The 25,476-nt window shown below is 38.3% G+C and overlaps 2 protein-coding genes across 2 annotated transcripts; both read left to right on the top strand.

Annotated features, from left to right (window-relative positions):
* Positions 1-1,331: 1,331 nt before the first annotated feature.
* On the top strand, positions 1,332-12,711 carry LOC110455268 (cytochrome P450 2B5-like). Its single transcript, XM_021505281.1, has 4 exons — positions 1,332-1,772; positions 7,228-7,743; positions 9,014-9,457; positions 10,534-12,711. Exons 1-4 carry the CDS (start codon positions 1,424-1,426, stop codon positions 10,713-10,715), a joined length of 1,491 nt encoding a protein of 496 aa, XP_021360956.1. The 5' UTR covers positions 1,332-1,423; the 3' UTR covers positions 10,716-12,711.
* Positions 12,712-13,936: 1,225 nt separating this feature from the next.
* Positions 13,937-23,667, top strand: LOC110455337 (cytochrome P450 2B11-like). The gene is made up of 4 exons (XM_021505419.1): positions 13,937-14,268; positions 19,380-19,895; positions 20,390-20,833; positions 21,912-23,667. Exons 1-4 carry the CDS (start codon positions 13,986-13,988, stop codon positions 22,091-22,093), a joined length of 1,425 nt encoding a protein of 474 aa, XP_021361094.1. The 5' UTR covers positions 13,937-13,985; the 3' UTR covers positions 22,094-23,667.
* The last annotated feature ends 1,809 nt before the right edge of the window (positions 23,668-25,476 follow it).

Here is a 25,476-nt window from a genome sequence, read left to right on the forward strand (position 1 = left end):
TAGATCAATGGTTGTAGTAGTAGATCAATGGGTGTAGTAGCAGATCAATGGGTGTAATAGTAGATCAATGGTTGTAGTAGTAGATCAATGGTTGTAGCGGTAGATCAATGGTTATAGTAGTAGATCAATGGTTATAGTAGTAGATCAATGGTTATAGTACATTTATAAGTAACGTAGAACCTTAGAGGGTATTCGGAGATTGAGTAGAAAGTGGATTAATTAATGCAGTAACAGAAAGATGCATACACCTTTGCCCACTGTCATGTGTACACGGTTTTTGACCCGTCCTGTTTATCTATCTACGTAGTGAAGTAACTAGAGTGGAACAATTTGACCGCATTCTGTATAGTGTTGGCAATGAGAAAACATTTATTGAACCAACCCAGCCATACAATTAATCAAAATAACACCATTGGTGTGTAAACAACATATAACATCGTTACTTAACCAAGTTAAGAACAACGAGTTGTGGATCGTCTCGTTACAGTATAGTTACATAATAAGATATTTTACATACACGTACATGCGCGTTCGTGTATTGCTGCTATAGGCTGCACCAAATATACAGGAACATGGAAATTCATTACGATACTTAAATGTTTATATTTAGAAATAGATATAACCTATTTGAAGATACCTTGATTTCATGTTAAGTAGAGACGTATAAAACCAGTAAATAACAGTTGAATAGCTGTTCTATTAATACATTCTTTATTTCATTTCAATATATACGATAGGTATCTATATACCATGAATCTATATATCATTTTACGATCTTTATTTAATTTAAATTTATATCGATATCCCTCCGATATTTGCTTTCTTTTTGTGGATATTTCATTTTGAGTTATTATAAACAAAACATACTATGGATCGCCACGGACTTAGATAACCTAATCTAATTCCGTGGGATCGCTAATGACGTGCACGTCAGGCCGTTGTATGTCTGTACATGTGTTGACAATATGTTGTTACTCTGGAGTATTTTATTGTCATCCAGGACTATTGTTTAAACACAACCTTGCGTATCTACAACTTTAAATCCCACACAAAGGCTGTGCTTTATTAGCAAGTTTAAATGTAAATCATACACATTGACAATTTACTCTTCGGAAAACGAATATTATAGTACAAGTCTAAAAGCGAATCGTATGCGTATGCTGTTGATAGTTTACGCATATCCGATGAATAACGTAAACATATTCAGGCTGGTTCAAAAACTAGGTACACTGCCACACGCGATATACAAAGACGGTGTCAGCCGAATGATTATAGGTAATAATCTTGGCGGTAACGACCTACATAGCTGCAGGCCCGGCACGGGTCAAAAACTGTGTACAGGTCTGCGTGTTTATCATGTATATAAACCATAGCGTACCTCACTGCCATCAGAATACAGCATTCTAATACTTCCATTTCCACAATGGTGCTTGATTGGTTTACTTGGAATGGGTGGACCGTGGCTATTGTAGCTGTACTACTGATTCTAATGGTCAGTCGGTCCTTGCAATGGCCAGCAAACGTCCCGCCAGGACCGACCGGGTATCCCATAGTGGGAAGTATTTTGCTTCTCAGTGGAAAAAAGAAACCCAAGGAGACTTTCCGGCAACTGCGGGTTAAATTTGGAGATGTGTTCAGCCTCACTTTAGGGCGAAATTTATTGGTCGTTATAAACGGTGTTGATGCTTTAAAAGAAGCATTTATAAAGCGGGCAGATGACTTTTCTGACAGGCCTGATACATACCGGAGTGCCACTCTCATGAAACGTAAAGGTACGTATCATCATGTAGTATCTATCACCATACTCCTTAAACATATATCTGTACAACCAAATCACCAAATATCAAAGGTACGTACCACATAAGGATTGAATGGCATTGTTTTTCAAATTCATGCTGGTATGAATGCAAATCGGTGACATATTCCATGAAGGCCGCTAGATTTACATTCGGAATTTTTAGTTAGAATTGACCTATGTAAAGATATTCCCATGTATTTTAGATACTTACGTGTTTGTGTCGTCAGTGCAAACGTGAATCCTTAGAACAAGTGACGTTACGGTGTTCACAGGAGAAACGATGAACTTGATTTTTGAGAACTGATCACGTCAAGACGATCAGGCCAAATTGATCGCAGGACATTTCTAAATGTATAAATATATTTGTACACAATTGTATGTAGTTGATAATTTGTTGCAGTTCCATCGGAGGGATGTTGTACAGCTTGACTATCTCTCCAAAACCCAGTGAACCCGGTTTTCCTGTGAACTTCGGTTTTTAGCACATGTAACGCTTAGAATCGAAGAATCCCCTAAATTTTGTCCAGAAATAGAGTTGTTTTTTATAAAGGTTTTGTTTAACCATTCAGTATTGAAAACAAATCCATTGCATTGGTCAGCCTGATTGCTTTTCTTGGTTTAGCAAGTTAAACAAAGCAGATAAATACAAAAAAACAATTATGACTTTTATAATGATGAATACGAAGTGAAATGAACATGAAAAAAATATGCGAGGCGAAGCCGATGTTAATATTTGTCTCGGGTTCATTTCATAGTATTTACCATCACACAATTCCATACGTGTATGTTGTACGCTATTTTCATATGTAATTAGATTTAGAGTGTAAAACCTTTGTATATTATACTTGCTCAACGATTCAACGGAATGCATTCTGAAATATTAATGCCACGCTTTGTCATCACAGGTGTTTGGAAGTATAGGGTGATGGTGAATATGATCGTTATACACCTCACATATGTATTTCAGGTATATTTCGAATTCAAAGAAAAGCATGTCATCGTTGAAAACGAATTATTACTTTTACTTCTGTCTGTCTGTATAATATAAGTATTATTGCTGATGTTGTACAACATATATTTATTATTAAACTTAAGCAATAAGTGGTACATAAGTGGTAGATTGACTCAGCACTAATCTAATCCCATTCAAGGTAACATTGGCGCATCTCTGTCAGTGTGTGTGTGTGTTAGTATACAGTTAAAGTATGGGGTTGAGGGATATAGCAAGTTTCTGGTGTCCCGAGACCAGGTTTATTTCCCGATTTCCCCCAACCCCATACTTTAACCGTTTTATTATACCGATACACACTGGAGAGATAGTTTTAACTAGAAAATATTTGTAAACCATAAGCTGTATAGCTTCACGTCCCAACTATCCCTTTGATGGCAGTGGAGCCAAATGCTTCCGAGTTCGGTAGCAAGCTCTTCGCACGTCGCTTCCGAGTTTGGTTACAAGCTCCGCCCACCTCTCGTCTTATTGGCTCGGCGGAAACACCCAAGTGTAGGTGTGTTTTAGTTCCCAGACTAACACACAGGACTAAAACACAGTCAGGCAAAAGTGGGGATATATTCGATTTAACCAATTACTTTTATATAGAGTAAATAAAGTAGAGGTATAATAATTAAATTTAACTTAAGTTAATTGTTCTTGTACTGCTATGTCTATGATGTATCTTATACATACATGTTAATGTTACCCTCTGTGTTCGGTATGCTTGTCATGTGAGATCACTCTCCAAATACGTATGTAATAGGTAGGTTTTGTAACCATGTATACCTTAGCATTCTGCCGTTAAGGAAAGAAAAGCATTCTTTGGCTAAAAGCGAATGTTATCGATAAACGCCTTCCATATGTATTTCATGTATCATTTCGAATGCAAAGAAAAGGATGCCTTCACTGAAAAGTAATTATTACTTATACTTCTGTGTATGTGTGTGTGTGTGTCTGTGTGTCTGTCTGTCTGTGTCTGTCTGTATAATACAAGTAGTATTGCTATTGATGTACACTATAGATTCATAAACTTAGTAATAATTGGAAGATTGACTCAGCATTTATGTAATCGCGATCAAGGTAACATTAGGGGGAGAGGGAACCTGAGGTAGTCACAGTACAAAGAGGGGAGAGGTGACCTGAGGTAGTCACAGTACATAGAGGGATGAGGTGACATGAGGTAGTCACAGTACATAGAGGGATGAGGTGACATAAGGTAGCCACAGTACATAGAGGGATGAGGTGACCTGAGGTAGTCATAGTACATAGAGGGGAGAGGTGACATGAGGTAGTCACAGTACATAGAGGGATGAGGTGACATGAGGTAGTCATAGTTCATATAGAGGAGAGGTGACATGAAGCAATAACAGTACATAGAGGGGAGAGGTGACCTGAGGTAGTCACAGTACATAGAGGGGAGAGTTGATCTGAGGTAGTCACAGTACATAGAGGAGAGAGGTACACAGAGGTAGTCACTGTACATAGATGGGAGAGGTGACCTGAGGTAGTTACAGTACATAGAGGGGAGAGTTGACCTGAGGTAGTAACAGTACATAGAGGGGAGAGCTGACCTGTGGTAGTCATAGTACATAGAGGGGAGAGGTGACCTGAGGCAGTAACAGTACATAGAGGGTAGAGGTGACCTGAGGTAGTCACAGTACATAGAGGGGAGAGTTGACTTGAGGTAGTCACAGTACATAGAGGAGAGAGGTACACAGAGGTAGTCGCAGTACATAGAGGGGAGAGGTGACCTGAGGTAGTCACAGTACAGTGTATGTGTGTGTGTGTGTCTGTCTGTGTCTGTGTGTATAATACAAGTAGTATTGCTATTGATGTACACTATAGATTCATAAACTTAGTAATAATTGGAAGATTGACTCAGAATTTCTGTAATCGCGATCAAGGTAACATTGAGGGGAGAGGGGACCTGACGTAGTCACAGTACAAAGAGGGGAGATGTGACCTGAGGTAGTCACAGTACATGGAGGGATGAGGTGACATAAGGTAGTCATAGTACATAGAGGGGAGAGGTGACCTGAGGCAGTAACAGTACATAGAGGGTAGAGGTGACCTGAGGTAGTCACAGTACATAGAGGGGAGAGTTGACCTGAGGTAGTCACAGTACATAAAAGGGAGAGGTGACCTGAGGTAGTCATAGTAACTAGAGGGGAGAGGTACACAGTGGTAGTCACAGTACAAAGAGGGGACAGGTGACCTGAGGTAGTCACAGTACAAAGAGGGGAGAGGTGATCTGAGGTAGTCACAGTACATAGAGGGATGAGGTGACATGAGGTAGCCACAGTACATAGCGGAAAGAGGTGACCTGAGGTAATCACAGTAAAAAGAGGGGAGAGGTGACCTGAGGTAGTAACAGTACATAGAGGGAAGAGGTACACAGAGGTAGTAACAGTAAATAGAGGAGAGAGGTGACATGAGGAGGTCATAGTACATAGAGGGGAGAGGTGACCTGAGGTAGTCATAGTACATAGAGGGGAGAGCTCACCTGTGGTAGTCACAGTACATAGAGGGGAGAGGTGATCTGAGGTAGTCGCATTACATAGAGGGGATGTGACCTGAGGTAGTCATAGTACATAGAGGGGAGAGCTGACCTGTGGTAGTCACAGTACATAGAGGGGAGAGGTGACCTGAGGTAGTAACAGTACATAGAGAAGAGAGGTGACCTGAGGTAGTCACAGAACATAGAGGAGATGTGAACTGAGGTAGTCAAAGTACATAGAGGGGATGTGAACTGAGGTAGTCACAGTACATAGAGGGGAGAGGTGATCTGAGGTAGTCGCATTACATAGAGGGGATGTGACCTGAGGTAGTCACAGTACATAGAGGGGAGAGTTGATCTGAGGTAGTCACAGTACATAGAGGGGAGAGGTGACCTGAGGTAGCCACATTACATTGAGGAGAGGTGACCTGAGGTAGCCACAGTACATAGAGGGGAGAGGGGACCTGATGTATCCAAAGTACATAGAGGGGAGAGGTGACCTGTGGTAGTCACAGTACATAGAGGGGAGAGGGGACCTGATGTATCCAAAGTACATAGAGGGGAGAGGTTACCTGATGTATCCAAAGTACATAGAGGGGAGAGGTGACCTGAGGTAGCCACATTACATTGAGGGAGAGGTGACCTAAGGTAGCCACATTACATTGAGGAGAGGTGACCTGAGGCAGCCACAGTACATAGAGGGGAGAGGTGACGTGATGTATCCAAAGTACATAGAGGGGAGAGGTGACCTGATGTATCCAAAGTACATAGAGGGGAGAGGTGACCTGAGGTGGTAACAGTACATAGAGGAGAGAGGTGATCTGAGGTAGTCACAGTACATGTGACATGAGGTAGCCACAGTACATAGCGGAAAGAGGTGACCTGAGGTAGCCACATTTCATTGAGGGAGAGGTGACCAAAGGTAGCCACATTACATTGAGGAGAGGTGGCCACAGTACATAGCGGAGAGATGTGGCCTGGGTAGTCACAGTACATATAGGGGAGATGAGAAATTAGGTAGTCATAGTACATAGAGGGGAGAGTTGACTTGAGGTAGTCACAGTACATAAAAGGGAGAGGTGACCTGAGGCAGTAACAGTACATAGAGGGTAGAGGTGACCTGAGGTAGTCACAGAACATAGAGGAGAGGTGAACTGAGGTAGTCACAAGGTAGTCACAGTACAAAGAGGGGAGAGGTGATCTGAGGTAGGCGCAGTTCATAGAGGGGATAGTTGACTTAGTACATAGAGGGGAGAGGAGACCTGATGTATCCAAATTACATAGAGGGGAGAGGAGACCTGATGTATCCAAAGCACATAGAGGGATGAGGGGATCTGAGGTAGTCGCAGTTCATAGAGGGGGTAATTGACTTAAGGTAGCCACTGTACATAGAGGGGAGAGGTTACCTGATGTATCCAAAGTACATAGAGGTGACATGAGGTAGCCACAGTACATAGAGGGGAGAGTTGACCTGAGGTAGTAACAGTACATAGAGGGGAGAGGTGACCTGAGGTGGCCACAGTACATAGCGGAGAGATGTGGCCTGAGGTATCTTAAGTACATAGAGGCGGAGATGTGGCCTGGGTAGTCACAGCACATATAGGGGAGATGAGACATTAGGTAGCCATAGTACATAGAGGGAAGAGGTGAACAGAGGTAGTCACTGTAACTAGGCTACAGATTCCTAGTTGAAGTTGAGATGAAGTGAATCTTTCTACGTCTGGATTCGCCCCTACATAATAGTATAATATGTAAAAATATATTTTATTCAGTACTGGAACACAAAACGTACAAATGATCGCGAGAAAATAGTCAAAGCGTGCTAGTTCCAAGCTTTCCTTCACTGAACTGTAGAATATACAAACGTTTTTGTGACTCTTGTGCCGTCAGAGATATATATTAGCCATACTTTCATGACAGAAGTTATGTTTAAATTTTCAGGGGTAGCCATGTCATCCGGACAGCACTGGAAACACACTCGAACTTTCGCCTTGACCACCTTGCGCGAATTCGGATTTGGAAAGAAGTCTTTGGAAGCGCGTGTCATGGAAGAAGTTTACGCGTTTCTAGATGTGATGGGAAACAACAGCGGGAAAGTTTACGACCCGAAGCACGTAATTCAAATAAGTATTTCAAATATTATCTGCAGCATAGTTTTTGGTAAAAGATTCGAGCACAGTGATGCCAAGTTCTATCAACTTGTTGATCTCCTAGAAGAAGCATTTCGTTTGAACCAAACTAGGAGTGCTGCTCGGAATATGTCGTGGCTGAGATTCCTGCCCGGTGATTTCTTCAAGATCAAAAGAAATCGTGATAATTTCTATGAAATATCGGATTATATGCAACAGCAAATTACTGATCATAGAAACACTTTTGATCCAAGCAATCCAAGGGATTTTATCGACGCTTTTCTCAAGGAGCAGGAAAGACAAGAACCTGGTAGTGCAGTTTTTGAAGGTATGTGTTCTTAATTTTATCCTTTGTATATTTAGACTAGGAAAACAATCTTAAAAGAGGTATAGTAATGTCACGAGATGTTTCAGCCAATCAGATGCCAAGACGGTCATCTTGGATTTTAAATAAGTCAGAAAATATCAGTCGGCTTTCCTCCACCACGAAAACCTAGCATGTCCTTAAATGACCATAGCTGTTAATAGGACGTGAAACACAAACAAACCAAACCAATATCAATGGCCTCCAAGTAACAGATGAATTCTAGCTTACCTGACCACTTGTACCACGTTAGTCCAATATAATAGATATGTTCATTATATTTTCCAAATCTCTATTGTACTATGGCATATTTCTGCCATCCACTTGCGACTTACGAGTTACGTATGTCGACATAATTATTGAAAGATGTCGACATAATCTGAGAATATGTCGACATAATCTGAGAAGATGTCGACATAACTTTTAAATTATGTCGACATATTATCACATTTGCCGAGATAATTTTGCCGAGATAATTATCTCGTAAGTGGGTAACTCGGCTTTTTATCGTGTTAATGCTCGGGTGTGACATCGACTTGCCACTTACGACTTGCCACTTACGACTTATTTATGTCGACATCCTAGTAGATTATTGCCGACTTACCAAAACGAGGCTTGTGCACGAGGACCGCGAAGGTGGGCTGATGGTGACTGAACAGTGGTGACTATACTGGTGAGTAACTTGGTAAAATCAATGTAAATATGGGAAATCAAAGATATGGATATTACAGTAGGTTACTATGATGTACAGAGTTTATCAATCAAAGAGGGATTTTACATAAATAAGTCGTAAGTGGCAAGTCGTAAGTCGATGTCACACCCGAGCATTAACACGATAAAAAGCCGAGTTACCCACTTACGAGATAATTATCTCGGCAAACTTATCTCGGCAAATGTGATAATATGTCGACATAATTTAACAGTTATGTCGACATCTTCTCAGATTATGTCGACATATTCTCAGATTATGTCGACATCTTTCAATAATTATGTCGACATACGTAACTCGTAAGTCGCAAGTGGATGGCAGAAATATGCCACCATACTATTGCATATTTGGAAAAAGATCCTTCAGTCCGATGCGTCGTGGTATAGTGATATTAACATTTAATGATAGCATAACTATGTAAATGGTAATATTGATTTGATACTTATAGCATCTACATTCGATGATTTTTTTTATTCGTAGCTCAATTGCTTTTTGCTTTAAAACAAATTATTTTCTAATTTACAGATTTTAATTTACAAGCTACAATCTCCAATTTATTTGTGGCTGGGACGGAGACCACCGCCACGACGATACGCTGGACAATTCTACAGCTGATCTACCATACGGACATCCAGGACAGACTTCGCAGAGAGATCGAAAATGTGATTGGTCCGTCCAGGTTTCCGACGCTCAGCGACAAAGAAAATATGCCTTATTACAAAGCAGTGATTACAGAGGCCCTAAGATTCGGAAACATTGCCCCGTTCAGCGTCCCTCACGGGGCATCAAAGGACGTAGAATTCAGGGGGATGACCATTCCCAAAGGATCGACAATTATACCCAATTTGGACTCAGTTCATTTCGACCCAAACGTGTTCAAGGAACCCACAAAGTTTAATCCAGACCGATTTTTAGGCGAAGACGGAAAATTGAACGGAAAAGAAAAATATGTGTTTGCGTTTTCTCTAGGTAAGTTGCTTGTTTTGACCGTACTCTATTTCGGCAAAAGAAATTTGTGAACCAATTTACGACGAATATATTTGGACCCGTTCTGATATCTTAGTCGTGTAATTGACTGTTTGAGGGTTTAGATAAACACTCGGTTAAATCTACTGTGTGAGGATGTAAACCCTTAAAACATCCAATATTTCCCCTTTTCCTCCTCACATCAGGTTAGGTAAAAACCACAGGGATCTGTGGATTTGTTACAGCTATACTTGGACTTGAACAACTATGTTCAGAGTAATTTTACACGTCAAGGGATTTAGATCAATTTTCGTTTAAAAAAGACACCTCCAATTTTTACCGAAAATTGTTCAAATCCACTTACATTATAAACGTATGAAACTTGTCTGAACACCTCAGTTTAGGTCCATATATAGCTGTAATAAATTAGCAGGTCCCTGAGATAGAAACATACTCGCTGTATTTGATTTCTCAGATCCCATAGGACCGGGTAAGATTGGGATGTCATGCACCCCACGTGTATCGTATAATACAGTGTATTGTTATGTTACTAATCCTCCAAACATTCAGCAATATATAATTACCTCCCTTGTCCTTTTAAAAACAACACTTTGTTTTCATTCGGCTAATCTCGGGTGATCCAGTACCCTTCAAGGTACGGACTCTGTCGAGTTGTGACGAGTGATTTTGTTTTATTATTGGGAAGAAACTACACTTACCAGTTGAAAAATAAAAACCCATTGACGAGTTGTTTCACGATGGAAAGAACTAGTCAAAAATGCCGGCAAAGTATTACCTACGAGCAATATACAAGTTCGATCCGCAACGCAACCGGAAACAACTATATTGTTTAATTAATAAATTTAATCATCAACGATGTTCTCTCAATTGTGCAAGTAAAATTTTTAGCCAGCATAGCAGGAATATTAGATCCGCATCACCTTGATATCATGATAATGAAAATAAAAAAAATAAAGGGGAGATAATTATTTCAGAATAAAGAAGCCCAACGTCTTAAATGTCTGGTAGCTGTGTTTGTTAATACACCATTAAAGCTATTGTCCACGTTATACTTTCAGGACGTCGAATATGTCTGGGTGAATCACTGGCGAGGCTGGAACTGTTTCTGTTTCTGACAACACTGATACAGAGATTCGAACTACTTCCGGAAAACCCGGACAAAATGCCAGCTGGCCCACCATCCAAAGGCATACAATCAGGTCCGCCTGACTATAAAGTCAAGGCCGTGAAAATCAACTGACAATAATGTAGACTCTTCATACAATGTTGATGTTAGTCAGAGAGCAGGGATACCATACGTTCTGTTGGTGAGATTGTACGCAATTCTGAAATCACTAATGAAAAAAATATGTTTTGATGCAATCAATTTAAGTTATTAAACTATAGACTAAGTTATTACGTAAATGATGTGTTATTGAACTAAGAGCGTGCTATTTCATTAAGGGTTGTGTAATTCACTAAATGTTTACCTTTCCATGTTTTATCAAATGTTTTTAATTACCTAGCTGATATTAATGTTACTGAAATAAAAAAAGTACAGATACAATTGTAAACACAATGAGAAGAAAACTTTTGAATTTATGTAAAGCGAGTGGTTTGATAATCGAAAATTGGCGACATCCGGGCGACGATAAGGGCAGTGTTAACTTTATAATAGTTTGGGAACAAGTTTAATCGATTATGTTCTTGTTGATGAGTCAAATTTCGAAATTATAGGAAATTTTAAAAGCGGAGATTTCAATCATTTTTCAGACCATTCGCCTTTTGTGTTTACGGTAGATATTAAGATTATAAAAGAAAATATACATGGTAATAATGAGCTGTTTTATTCAACGCGATAGAATCAGGAAAATTTTGAGTTAATTAAAACAATAATCAATGATTATGCCGATAGCCTAATGCATACATGTAGAAAATATGGATATGTATTAGGATAGTGTTAATAAAAGTGTCGAAGATTTTTCTTCGTCACTTTTATCACTTTATTTTGTTACTTGTAAAGATACATTGACAATTTGGCACCATGTCCAAAATTGTTTTTTAATGGAATAATTAGTTCTGGAATTTTCCCAGATAATTGGAATATTGGAACAATTATACCACTATTTAAGAAAGGGGATGCGAATGTAACTGATAATTATAGAGGTATTACATTAGTAAGCTGTCTTGCAAAACATTTCACTGCCATTTTAAATGAAAGATTACTTAATGTTGATAAAATGCATAATATTATCACAGATGTACAATTTGGATTTAGAAAAAAACTTTCCACAATAGATGCTATTCTCGTACTACAATCATTAATTAATAGAACTCTCAGAAAACGAAACAGGCTTTACTGCTGTTTTATAATGTTAGTCGACAAAATCTTTGGTATAAAATGATTAAGGAAGGTATAGAAAATAATAAGATGTCTCTATGCCAATGTAAAATGTTGTGTTAAATTCAAAGGTGTTACTGATTTTTTCAAATGTGATTGTGGTTTATTCCAAGGGGAAATATTATCTCCCTTGTTGTTTACATTATTTGTTAATGATTTAGAAGTGGATTTTATATAAAAAAAATTGCTTATCACTAGAAATTCAAACTATTAATTTATTTTTACTTATGTATGCAGACGACATGGTCATATTATCGGAAACACCAGAAGACTTGCAGAAAATGTTAGATTCACTATCAGATTATTGTAGAAAATGGAACTTAACTTTAAATGTAGATAAAACAAAAATAGTTATTTTTAGAAATGGTGGTTTGATAAGAGCAAAAGAAAAATGGTTTTATAATAATGTTGAGATTGAAGAAGTTGAACGTGGCCGTTACAGAGATATACCTAGGAGAAAGAAAATGTATTTTTATGTAATGAAGAAAATATAGAAGATGAATTTCATTTCATAATTAAATGTAATCGCTCTTCAGACCTCCAGTCTAAATTCATGAAGCAATATTATTTCAAAAGGCCTAGTATGTTTGAATTCGTTCAATTACTCAAAACCGAAAACACAAAAGAACTTAATAATTTAGGAAAGTATTTATCACTAGCGTTTAAACGTAGAGCAGATTTATGTTAAGATACATGATATACCATTATATTGTCTTGTCTGGGTGAATGAGGATGAAAAAGGTTCTGGCGTGTGTAGTTGGAATGTGAGTATGATGAATGACGAAATATTGCTGCTGCTGTTGCTGATATGATGATGATGAAGATGATGTAATGATGTAATGAAATAATGATGATGATGATGATGTGTGCGAGTTAGTGTGAGTGTCCTTGATGATGACGAGGATGATGTGTGCGAGTCAGTGTGAGTGTGTCCTTGTGAGTGTCTTTGTCTTATCTGTAATTGCCATAAGTTGTAAAACTTCAGCAAATAAAGAACTTGAACCTTCCTCTGTATAGTGTTGGCAATGAGAAAACATTTATTAAACCAACCCAGCCATGGAATTAATCAAAATTACACCATTGGTGTGTAAACAACATGTAAAGTCGTTACTTAATTGAGTTAAGAACACATGATAAGTTACATAATAAGATATTTTACATACACGTAGATGCGCGTTCGTGTATTGCTGCTATAGGCTGCACCAAATATACAGGAACATGGAATTTCATTACGATACTAAAATGTTTATATTTAGAAATAGATATAACCTATTTGAAGATACCTTAAATTCATGTTAAGCAGAGACGTTTAAACCAGTAAATAACAGTTGAATAGCTGTTCTATTAATACATTCTCTATTTCATTTCAATATATACGATAGGTATCGATATACAATGAATCTCTATATCATTTTACGATCTTTAATTTAAATTTATATTTATATCCCTCCGATATATGCTATCTTTTTGTGGGTATCAAATTTTGAGTTATTATAAACAAAACATACTATGGATCGCCACGGACTTAGATAACCTAATCTAATTCCGTGGGATCGCTAATGACGGGCACGTCAGGCCGTTGTATGTCTGTACATGTGTTGACAATATGTAGTTACTTTGGAGTATTTTATTATTATCCAGGACTATTGTTTAAACACAACATTGCGTATCTACAACTTTACATCCCACACAAAGGCTGTGTTTTATTAGCAAGTTTAAATGTAAATCATACACATTGACAATTTACTCTCCGGAAAACGAATATCATAGTACAAGTCTAAAAGCGAATCGTATGCGTATGCAGTTAATAGTTAACGCATATCTGATGAATAACGTAAACATATTCAAGCTGGTTCAAAAACTAGGTACACTGCCACACGCGATATATAAAGACGGTGTCAGCCGAATGGTTATAGGTAATAATCTTGGTGGTAACGACCTACATAGCTACAGGCCCGGCACGGGTCAAAAACTGTGTACAGGTCTGCGTGTTTATCATGTATATAAACTATAGCGTACCTCACTGCCATCAGACTACAGCATTCTAATACTTCCATTTCCACAATGGTGCTCGATTGGTTTACTTGCAATGGGTGGACCGTGGCTATTGTAGCTGTACTACTGATTTTAATGGTCAGTCGGTCCTTGCAATGGCCAGCAAACGTCCCGCCAGGACCGACCGGGTATCCCATAGTGGGAAGTATGCTACTTTTCCGTGAAAAAAAGAATCCCAAGGACACTTTCCGGAAACTGCGGGTTAAATTTGGAGATGTGTTCAGTCTCACTTTAGGGCGAAATTTATTGGTCGTTATAAACGGTGTTGAGGCTTTAAAAGAAGCATTTATAAAGCGGGCAGATGACTTTTCTGACAGGCCTGATACATACCGGAGTGCCACTCTCATGAAACGTAAAGGTACGTATCATCATGTAGTATCTATCACCATACTCCTTAAACATATATCTGTACAACCAAATCACCAAATATCAAAGGTACGTACCACATACGGATTGAATGGCATCTTTTCTTTTTCAAATTCATGCTGGTATGAATGCAAATCGGTGACATACATATTCCATGAAGGCCGCTAGATTTACATTCGGAATTTTTAGGTATTTTTGATCTATATAAAGATATTCCCATGTATTTTAGATACTTAAGTGTTTGTGTCGTCAGTGGCAAACGTGAATCCTTACAACAAGTGACGTTACGGTGTTCACAGTAGAAACGATGAACTTGATTTTTGAGAACTGATCACGTCAAGAGGATCAGGCCAAATTGATCGCAGGACATTTCTAAATGCATAAATATATTTGTACACAATTGTATGTAGTTATTAATTTGTTGCAGTTCCATCGGAGGGATGTTGTAGAGCTTGACTATCTCTCCAAAACCCATTGAACCCGGTTTTTCTGTGAACTTCGGTTTTTAGAACATGTAACGCTTAGAATCGAAGAATCCCCTAAATTTTGACCAGAAATAGAGTTGTTTTTAAAAAGGTTTTGTTTAACCATTCAGTATTGAAAACACACCCATTGCATTGGTCAGCCTGATTGCTTTTCTTGGTTTAACAAATTACACAAATTTAGAAAACCTCGCGTCGCAACCATCTCAATAAAAAAACCTTATTTCGTCTACTTTTTGGTTGAAGCATATAATGTAATACAGACATTTCTGACTTTTGTAATGATGAAAACGAAGTGAAATGAACCTGACAAAATATGCGAGGCGAAGCCGAGGTTACTATAATTGTCTCTGGTTCATATCATAGTATTTACCATCACACAAGTCCATACGTGTATGGTGTACGCTATTTTCATATGTGATTAGATTTAACCTGTAAAAAGTTCGTATATCATACTTGCTTAACGATTCAACGGAATTCATTCTGAATTATTAACGCCACGCTATGTCATCACAGGTGTTTTGATATATAAGCTGATGGTACATCTCTCTTCGAATACAACAACATGCATGCAAATGTAGTGCTACTCGAGAAACGGGACGGGACATATACAAGTTGTACACGCATGTTTATCTTCGTTTTAATTCCGTTATCGAACCAATGAATATTTTAAAACGTTTAATCTGTGTATATAATATGTACATTAGGCATTAAACTGCTTTTAAATGCGGTTCGTAAGTAATATGAATGCCCAATGCATAACAGGAAAATGACATTGACCGCTTTAGCCAAATAAAATCGGACCACCACAAATCAACGGTCAAATGGTCACTGGTCAGCTTATGTTATAGGACACTAGGTTAACATAGTACACATAGGTGAAGTGGCCTGGCGTAGTTATAGTACACAGAGGTGAAGGTGCTCAAAATGTCAAACCCTGCCAGTACCGTCGATATAGACTTGTACCGTTCTTGCAATGTTTGAGTTTGCCTCATTATTTAAATCTATATCACCCTTTAGAATTAGGTCTAATGACATATCTCCTGGATACAATGCTAAATTCTGCAATAAGGAAAGGCGTCGGATGTGGTATTTAGGGCATGTGAAGAAGAAGTGATACGAGTCCTCGCACGTGTGTCCACATTCACATTGTGCTGAAAAATTAAGATTTGTCCTAAAAAGATCATAATTGAGAGTACTTGCCCTGTTTCTTAATCTACAATGAAGAATATTTAGCCTACGCGGACCAAAATTTAGAAAGCATGGATTACATTTAGATATTACATTATTCAACTTATGTATATTTAATTTGAACGAGTTCAGAGTTTGGGAGTGTCTTATGGTTGTGTCTAAATTATTCCAAAGATCAACAGTTGAAGGAAAGAAAGAGTTGCGCATAGTTTGGAGTCTATACCGTTGCTGCCGCAATTGTTGAGAATTTCTTAAATTAAAATGAGTCAGATCTCCAATATTTTGAGGTAGGATATTACATAAGTATGAGGGTGCAGTGCCATGTTTTATAGTATAAAGGAGGGACAGTTTTCTGATTTCTCTTCGTTTTGACAATGGTAGCCACCCAATTTCTGCATATAACAATTCTTTTTTTTGTGTACATTGGTAATCCTGTGACAATACAGGCCGCATCTAGTTGTAGTTTTTCAAGATTATTTGAATTGATAGCACCACAGTTATCCTATACCTCACAGCCATACTCTAATATTGGTCTAATATATGTTAAATACAATTTCTCTAAGTTATCCCTATTAAGTATAAATTTCAATTTGAGAAGTGTTGCTGTGTATTTTGATACGTTCTTGATAATTTCATCTATATGTTTGGACCACTTGGCATCTCTACTTAGTAATACACCTAGGTGCTTATGTTGATCGGTTATTTCAATAGGGATGTTATTGAACGTAAACAGAGGTTGATAGGGTAGATTTGAAAAGGATACTAACATAATTTCCGTCTTCTTAGGATTGAACGACATTAGCCAATCTTTTGACCATTTTTCTAGAGTTTGTAAGTCGTTGTTTACCACATGTACAATATCATCTAGAGTTTGTGAAGAGTATGATAATGACGTGTCGTTGGCAAAGAGACGAGACAATGATGTGAGTTCAATAGATATATCATTTATATAAACGAGGAAAAAGAAAGGCCCTAGAACAGATCCCTGAGGGACACCAGCATTGACTGTTTTTAAGGACGAGAACTATTTACATAGACAGACTGTTTTCTGCATGACAAATAATTTGTTATCCAATTAAGTATATTTCCTGACAGTCCATGTTGTTTCAGTTTATAAATAAGACCTTTATGCCAAACTCTATCGAAGGCTTTAGAAAAGTCACAGAAAATAAATGCTACATGTTCATGACTTTCTAAGGATAAAAGCATAGAGTGGTAGAGTTCTATAAGTTGATGAGTACAAGAGTGATTTGGTAGGAATCCTGATTGTAATTTATATATTAGATTGTTTTGATTGAATAAATTGTATATATGTTTGTAGACTACACGCTCAAATACTTTACTCACACAACTTAACAACGATATTGGTCTATAATTAGATACACTATGCTTGTCACTAGCTTTGAAAATAGGTATAACATTAGCGAGTTTCCATTTTTCAGGATAGATACATGTTCGCAGGGACAAGGTACATAGAGGGGAAAGCTGACATGAGGTAGCCATAGTACATAGAGGGGAGATGTGACTTGAGGTAGCCACAGTATATAGAGGGGAGATGTGACCTGAGGTAGCCACAGTACATAGAGGGGAGATGCGACCTGAGGTAGCCACAGTACATAGAGGGGAAAGCTGACCTGAGGTAGTCACAGTACATAGAGGGTAGAGGTAACCTGAGGTAGCCACAGTATTTAGAGGGGAGAGGTAACCTGAAGTAGCAACAGCACATAGAGATGCGACCTGAGGTAGTCACAGACCTAAATGGGTGAGGTGAAATGAGGTAGCCACAACACATAGAGGGGATCGGTGACCTGAGGTTGACACAGTACATAGAGGGAAGAGGTGACCTGATGTAGCCGCAGAACATAGAGGGAGAGGTAATCTTAAGTAGTCCAAGTACATAGAGGGGAGATGTGACCTAAGGTAGCCAAAGTACATAGAGGGGAGAGGTGACCTGATGTAGCCACAGTACAAAGAGGGGAAAGCTGACCTGAGGTAGCCACAGTACATAGAGGGAAAGCTGACCTGAAGTAGCCATAGTACATAGAGGGGAGATGTGACTTGATGTAGTCACAGTACATAGAGGGTAAAGCTGACCTGAGGTAGCCACAGTACATAGAGGGAAAGCTGACCTGAAGTAGTCATAGTACATAGAGGGGAGATGTGACCTGAGGTAAACACAGTACATAGAGGGGAGATGTGACCTTAGGTAACCACAGTGCATAGAGGGGAGATGTGACCTAAGGTAGCCAAAGTACATAGAGGGGAGAGGTGACCTGATGTAGCCACAGTACAAAGAGGGTAAAGCTGACCTGAGGTAGTCACAGTACGTAGAGGGAAAGCTGACCTGAGGTAGCCATAGTACATAGAGGGGAGATGTGACTTGATGTAGTCACAGTACATAGAGGGTAAAGCTGACATGAGGTAGCCACAGTACATAGAGAGAAAGCTGACCTGAAGTAGTCATAGTGCATAGAGGGGAGATGTGACCTGAGGTAACCACAGTACATAGAGGGGAGATGTGACCTTAGGTTGTCACAGTTAATAGAGGGGAGATGTGACCTGAGGTAACCACAGTGCATAGAGGGGAGATGTGACCTTAGGTTGTCACTGTACATAGAGGGGAGAGGTAACCTGAAGTAGCAACAGCACATAGAGATGCGACCTGAGGTAGTCACATACCTAAATGGGTGAGGTGAAATGAGGTAGCCCCAACACATAGAGGGGATTGGTGACCAGAGGTTGACACAGTAAATAGAGGGGAGAGGTGACCTGAGGTAGTCACAGTACATAGAGGGGAGAGGTGACCTGATGTAGCCGCAGGACATAGAAGGAGAGGTAATCTTAAGAAGTCCAAGTACATAGAGGGGAGAGGTGACATGAGGTAGTCACAGTACAGAAAGGGGAGATGTGAACTGAGGTAGTCACAGCACATAGAGGGGAGAGGACACATAAGATAGTCCCAATAAATAGAGGGGAGAATTGACCTGAGGTAACAACAGTACATAAAGGGGAGAGAAGGTCTTGGGTAGTCACAGTTCATAGAGGAGAGAGTTGACCCGAGGTAGCTACACTACATATATGCAATGTAGATAATTTGGATTTGATTGCTCCAGACCTTTTGCTCCATTCTCCGTTTTCTGTGTAATTAGGCTACATGTATGACCTGTCGACCCCTAGTTGGAGTTGAGCCGAAGTGAGTCTTTCTGCGTACGGATTCGCCCCTACATAACAGAATAATATGTAAAATTATATTTTATTCGGTACTGGAACACAAAACGTACAAATGATCGCGAGAAAATAGTCAAAGCGTGCTAGTTCCAAGCTTTCCTTCACTGAACTGTAGAATATACAAACGTTTTTGTGACTCTTGTGCCGTCAGAGATATATATTAGCCATACTTTCATGACAGAAGTTCTGTTTAATTTTTCAGGGGTAGCCATGTCATCCGGACAGCACTGGAAACACACTCGGACTTTCGCCTTGACCACCTTGCGCGAATTCGGATTTGGAAAGAAGTCTTTGGAAGCGCGTGTCATGGAAGAAGTTCACGCGTTTCTAGATGTGATGGGAAACAACAGCGGGAAAGTTTACGACCCGAAGCACGTAATTCAAATAAGTATTTCAAATATTATCTGCAGCATAGTTTTTGGTAAAAGATTCGAGCACAGGGATGCCAAGTTCTATCAACTTGTTGATCTCCTAGAAGAAACATTTCGTTTGAACCAAACTGGTAGTGCTTCTCGGAATATGTCGTGGCTAAGATTCCTACCCGGTGATTTCTTCAAGATCAAAAGAGTTCGTGATAATTTCTATGAAATATCGGATTATATGCAACAGCAAATTACTGATCATAGAAACACTTTTGATCCAAGCAATCCAAGAGATTTTATCGACGCTTTTCTCAAGGAGCAGGAAAGACAAGAACCCGGCAGTGCAGTTTTTGAAGGTATGTGTTCTTAATTTTATCCTTTGTATAATTATCTAGACTAGGAAAACAATCTTAAAAGAGTCATAGCAATGCAACGAGACGGCCATCTTGGATTTTAAATTAGTCAGAAAATATCAATCGGCTTTCCTCCACCACCAAAACCTAGCATGTCCTTAAATGACCATAGCTGTTAATAGGACGTGAAACACAAACAAACCAAACCGAAATCAATGGCCTCCAAGTAACAGATGAATTCTAGCTTACCTGACCACTTGTACCACGTTAGTCAAATATAATTGATATGTTCATTATATTTTCCAAATCTCTATTGCATATTTGGAAAAAGATCCTTCAGTCCGATACGTCGTGGTATAGTGATATTAACATTTAATGATATCATAATTATGTAAATGGTAATATTGATTTGATACTTATAGCATCTACATTCGAGAAATTTTTATTCGTACCTCAATTGTTTTTTGCTTTAAAACAAATTAATTTCTTATTTACAGATTTTAATTTACAAGCTACAATCTTCAATTTATTTGTGGCTGGGACGGAGACCACCGCCACGACGATACGCTGGACAATTCTACAGCTGATCTACCATACGGACATCCAGGACAGACTTCGCAGGGAGATCGACAATGTCATTGGTCCGTCGAGGTTTCCGACGCTCAGCGACAAAGAAAATATGCCTTATTACGAAGCAGTGATTACAGAGGCCCTAAGATTCGGAAACATTGCCCCGTTCAGCGTCCCTCACGGGGCATCAAAGGACGTAGAATTCAGGGGGATGACCATTCCCAAAGGATCGACAATTATACCCAATTTGGACTCAGTTCATTTCGACCCAAACGTGTTCAAGGAACCCACAAAGTTTAATCCGGACCGATTTTTAGGCGAAGACGGAAAATTGAACGGAAAAGAAAAATATGTGTTTGCGTTTTCTCTAGGTAAGTTGCTGGCTTTGACCATACTCTATTTCGGCAAAAGAAATTTGTGAACCAATTTACGACGAATATATTTGGACCCGCTCTGATATCTAAGTCGTGTCAATAGGCTGTTTGAGGGTTTAGATAAACACTCGGTTAAATCTACTGTGTGAGGATGTAAACCCTTAACACATCCAATATTTCCCCCTTTCCCCCTTCACATCAGGTTAGGTAAAAAAACACAGGGACCTGAGGATTTGTTACAGCTATACTTGGACTTAAACTGCTATGTTCAGAGTTATTTTACACGTTTAGGGATTTAGATCAATTTTCGTTTAAAAAAGACACCTCCAATTTTTACCGAAAATTGTTCAAATCCACTTACATTATAAACGTATGAAACTTGTCTGAACACCTCAGTTTAGGTCCATATATAGCTGTAATAAATTAGCAGGTCCCTGAGATAGAAACATACTCGCTGTATTTGATTTCTCAGATCCCATAGGACCGGGTAAGATTGGGATGTCATGCACCCCACGTGTATCGTATAATACAGTGTATTGTTATGTTAATAATCCTCCAAACATTCAACAATATATAATTACCTCCCTTGTCCTTTTAAAAACAACACTTTGTTTTCATTCGGCTAATCTCGGGTGATCCAGTACCCTTCAAGGTACGGACTATGTCGAGTTGTGACGAGTGATTTTGTTTTATTATTGGGAAGAAACTACACTTACCAGTTGAAAAATAAAAAACCCATTGACGAGTTGTTTCACGATGGAAAGAACTAGTCAAAAATGCCGGCAAAGTATTACCTACGAGCAATATACAAGTTGGATCCGCAACGCAACCGGAAACAACTATATTGTTAAATTAATAAATTTAATCATCAACGATGTTCTCTCAATTGTGCAAGTTAAATTTTAGCCAGCATAGCAGGAATATTAAATCCGTATCACCTTGATATCATGATAATGAAAATAAAAAAATAAAGGGGAGATAATTATTTCAGAATAAAGAAGCCCACCGTCTTAAATGTCTGGTAGCTGTGTTTGTTAATACACCATTAAAGCTATTGACCACGTTATACTTTCAGGACGTCGGATATGTCTGGGTGAATCACTGGCGAGGCTGGAACTGTTTCTGTTTCTGACAACACTGATACAGAGATTCGAACTACTTCCGGAAAACCCGGACAAAATGCCAGCTGGCCCACCGTCCAAAGGCATACAATCAGGTCCGCCTGACTATAAAGTCAAGGCCTTGAAAATCAACTGACAATAATGTAGACTCTTCATACAATGTTGATGTTAGTCAGAGAGTAGGGATACCATACGTTCTGTTGGTGAGATTCTACGCAATTCTGAAATCACTAATGAAAAAAATATGTTTTGATGCAATCAATTTAAGTTATTAAACTATAGACTAAGTTATTACGTAAATGATGTGTTATTGAACTAAGAGCGTGCTATTTCATTAAGGGTTGTGTAATTCACTAAATGTTTACCTTTACATGTTTTATCGAATGCTTTTAATTACCTAGCTGATATTAATGTTACTGAAAAAAAAGTACAGATACAATTGTAAACACAATGAGAAGAAAACTTTTGAATTTATGTAAAGCGAGTGGTTTGAGAATCGTAAATTGGCGACATCCGGGCGACGATAAGGGCAGTGTTAACTTTATAATAGTTTGGGAACAAGTTTAATCGATTATGTTCTTGTTGATGAGTCAAATTTCGAAATTATAGGAAATTTTAAAAGCGGAGATTTCAATCATTTTTCAGACCATTCGCCTTTTGTGTTTACGGTAGATATTAAGATTATAAAAGAAAATATACATGGTGATAATGAGCTGTTTTATTCAACGCGATAGAATCCGGAAAATTTTGAGTTAATTAAAACAATAATCAATGATTATGCCGATAGCCTAATGCATACATGTAGAAATATGGATATGTATTAGGATAGTGTAAATAAAAGTGTCGAAGATTTTTCTTCGTCACTTTTATCACTTTATTTTGTTACTTGTAAAGATACATTGACAATTTGGCACCATGTCCAAAATTGCTTTTTAACGGAATATTTAGTTCTGGAATTTTCCCAGATAATTGGAATATTGGAACAATGATACCACTATTTTAGAAAGGGGATGTGAATGTAACTGATAATTACAGATGCATTACATTAGTAAGCTGTTTTGGAAAACATTTCACTGCCATTTTAAATGAAAGATTACTTAATGTTGATAAAATACACAATATTATCACACTATCAGATTATTGTAGAAAATGAAGCTTAACTTTAAATGTAGATAAAACAAAAATAGTTATTTTTAGAAATGGTGGTTTTATAAGAGCAAAAGAAAAATGGCTTTATAATAATGTTGAGATTAAAGAAGTTGAACGTGGCCGCCGTTACAGAGATATACCTAGGAGAAAGAAAATGTATTTTTATGTAATGAAGAAAATATAGAAGATGAATTTCATTTTATAATTAAATGTAATCGCTCTTCAGACCTCCGGTCTAAATTCATAAAGCAATATTATTTGAAAGGGCCTAGTATGTTTAAATTCGTTCAATTACTCAAAACCGAAAACACAAAAGAACTTAATAATTTAGGAAAGTATTTATCACTAGCGTTTAAACGTAGAGCAGATTTATGTTAAGATACATGATATACCATTATATTGTCTTGTCTGGGTGAATGAGGGTGAAAAAGGTTCTGGCGTGTGTAGTTGGAATGTGAGTATGATGAATGACGAAATATTGCTGTTGCTGATATGATGATGATGATGATGATGATGATGTAATGATGTAATGAAATGATGATGATGATGATGATGATGATGTGTGCGAGTTAGTGTGAGTGTCCTTGATGATGACGAGGATGATGTGTGCGAGTCAGTGTGAGTGTGTCCTTGTGAGTGTCTTTGTCTTATCTGTAATTGCCATAAGTTGTAAAACTTCAGCAAATAAAGAACTTGAACCTTCCTCTGTATAGTGTTGGCAATGCGAAAACATTTATTAAACCAACCCAGCCATGCAATTAATCAAAATAACACCATTGATGTGTAAACAACATGTAAAGTCGTTACTTAATTGAGTTAAGAACACATGATAAGTTACATAATAAGATATTTTACATACACGTACATGCGCGTTCGTGTATTGCTGCTATAGGCTGCACCAAATATACAAGAACATGGAAATTCATTACGATACTAAAATGTTTATATTTAGAAATAGATATAACCTTTTTGAAGGTACCCTAAATCCATGTTAAGCAGAGACGTTTAAACCAGTAAATAACAGTTGAATAGCTGTTCTATTAATACATTCTCTATTTCATTTCAATATATACGATAGGTATCGATATACAATAAATCTCTATATCATTTTACGATCTTTATTTAATTTAAATTTATATTTATATCCCTCCGATATATGCTATCTTTTTGTGGATATCAAATTTTGAGTTATTATAAACAAAACATACTATGGATCGCCACGGACTTAGATAACCTAATCTAATTCCGTGGGATCGCTAATGACGGGCACGTCAGGCCGTTGTATGTCTGTACATGTGTTGACAATATGTTGTTACTCTGGAGTATTTTATTATCTTCTAGGACTTTTGTTTAAACACAACCTTGCGTATCTACAACTTTACATCCCACCCTAAGGCTGTGTTTTATTAGCAAGTTTAAATGTAAATGATACACATTGACAAGTTACTCTTCGGAAAACGAATATTATAGTACAAGTCTAAAAGCGAATCGTATGCGTATGCAGTTGATAGTTAACGCATATCCGATGAATAACGTAAACATATTCAGGCTGGTTCAAAAACTAGGTACACTGCCACACGCGATATATAAAGACGTTGTCAGCCGAATGGTTATAGGTAATAATCTTGGTGGTAACGACCTACATAGCTACAGGCCCGGGACGGTCAAAAACTGTGTACAGGTCTGCGTGTTTATCATGTATATAAACCATAGCGTACCTCACTGCCATCAGACTACAGCATTCTAATACTTCCATTTCCACAATGGTGCTCGATTGGTTTACGTGCAATCGGTGGACCGTGGCTATTGTAGCTGTACTACTGATTTTAATGGTCAGTCGATCCTTGCAATGGCCAGCAAACGTCCCGCCAGGACCGACCGGGTATCCCATAGTGGGAAGTATGCTACTTTTCCGTGGAAAAAAGAATCCCAAGGACACTTTCCGGAAACTGCGGGTTAAATTTGGAGATGTGTTCAGTCTCACTTTAGGGCGAAATTTATTGGTCGTTATAAACGGTGTTGATGCTTTGAAAGAAGCATTAATAAAGCGGGCAGATGACTTTTCTGACAGGCCTGATACATACCGGGGTGCCACTCTCATGAAACGTAAAGGTACGCATCTGTGTACAACCAAAACACCAAATATCAAAGGTACGTACCACATACGGATTGAATGGCATCCTTTTTCAAATTCATGCTGGTATGAATGCAAATCGGTGACATAAATATTCCATGAAGCCCGCTAGATTTACATTCGGAATTTTTAGGTATTTTTGACCTATATAAAGATATTCCCATGTATTTTAGATACTTAAGTGTTTGTGTCGTCAGTGCAAACGAGAATCCTTACAACAAGTGACGTTACGGTGT

Source organism: Mizuhopecten yessoensis, unplaced genomic scaffold (genome assembly GCF_002113885.1).
Source record: "Mizuhopecten yessoensis strain PY_sf001 unplaced genomic scaffold, ASM211388v2 scaffold8195, whole genome shotgun sequence".
In the NCBI taxonomy this organism is placed as follows: domain Eukaryota; kingdom Metazoa; phylum Mollusca; class Bivalvia; order Pectinida; family Pectinidae; genus Mizuhopecten; species Mizuhopecten yessoensis.

What these genes read in the sequence shown, in the direction of transcription:
- LOC110455268 (XM_021505281.1), top strand. Translation starts at nt 1,424, where the DNA reads ATGGTGCTTGATTGGTTTACTTGGAATGGGTGGACCGTGGCTATTGTA. An exon ending in CACTCTCATGAAACGTAAAG is followed by an intron (nt 1,773 to 7,227) that starts GTACGTATCATC and finishes TTAAATTTTCAG; the next exon opens with GGGTAGCCATGTCATCCGGA. An exon ending in TGTGTTTGCGTTTTCTCTAG is followed by an intron (nt 9,458 to 10,533) that starts GTAAGTTGCTTG and finishes TTATACTTTCAG; the next exon opens with GACGTCGAATATGTCTGGGT.
- LOC110455337 (XM_021505419.1), top strand. Translation starts at nt 13,986, where the DNA reads ATGGTCAGTCGGTCCTTGCAATGGCCAGCAAACGTCCCGCCAGGACCG. An exon ending in CACTCTCATGAAACGTAAAG is followed by an intron (nt 14,269 to 19,379) that starts GTACGTATCATC and finishes TTAATTTTTCAG; the next exon opens with GGGTAGCCATGTCATCCGGA. An exon ending in CGGCAGTGCAGTTTTTGAAG is followed by an intron (nt 19,896 to 20,389) that starts GTATGTGTTCTT and finishes TCTTATTTACAG; the next exon opens with ATTTTAATTTACAAGCTACA.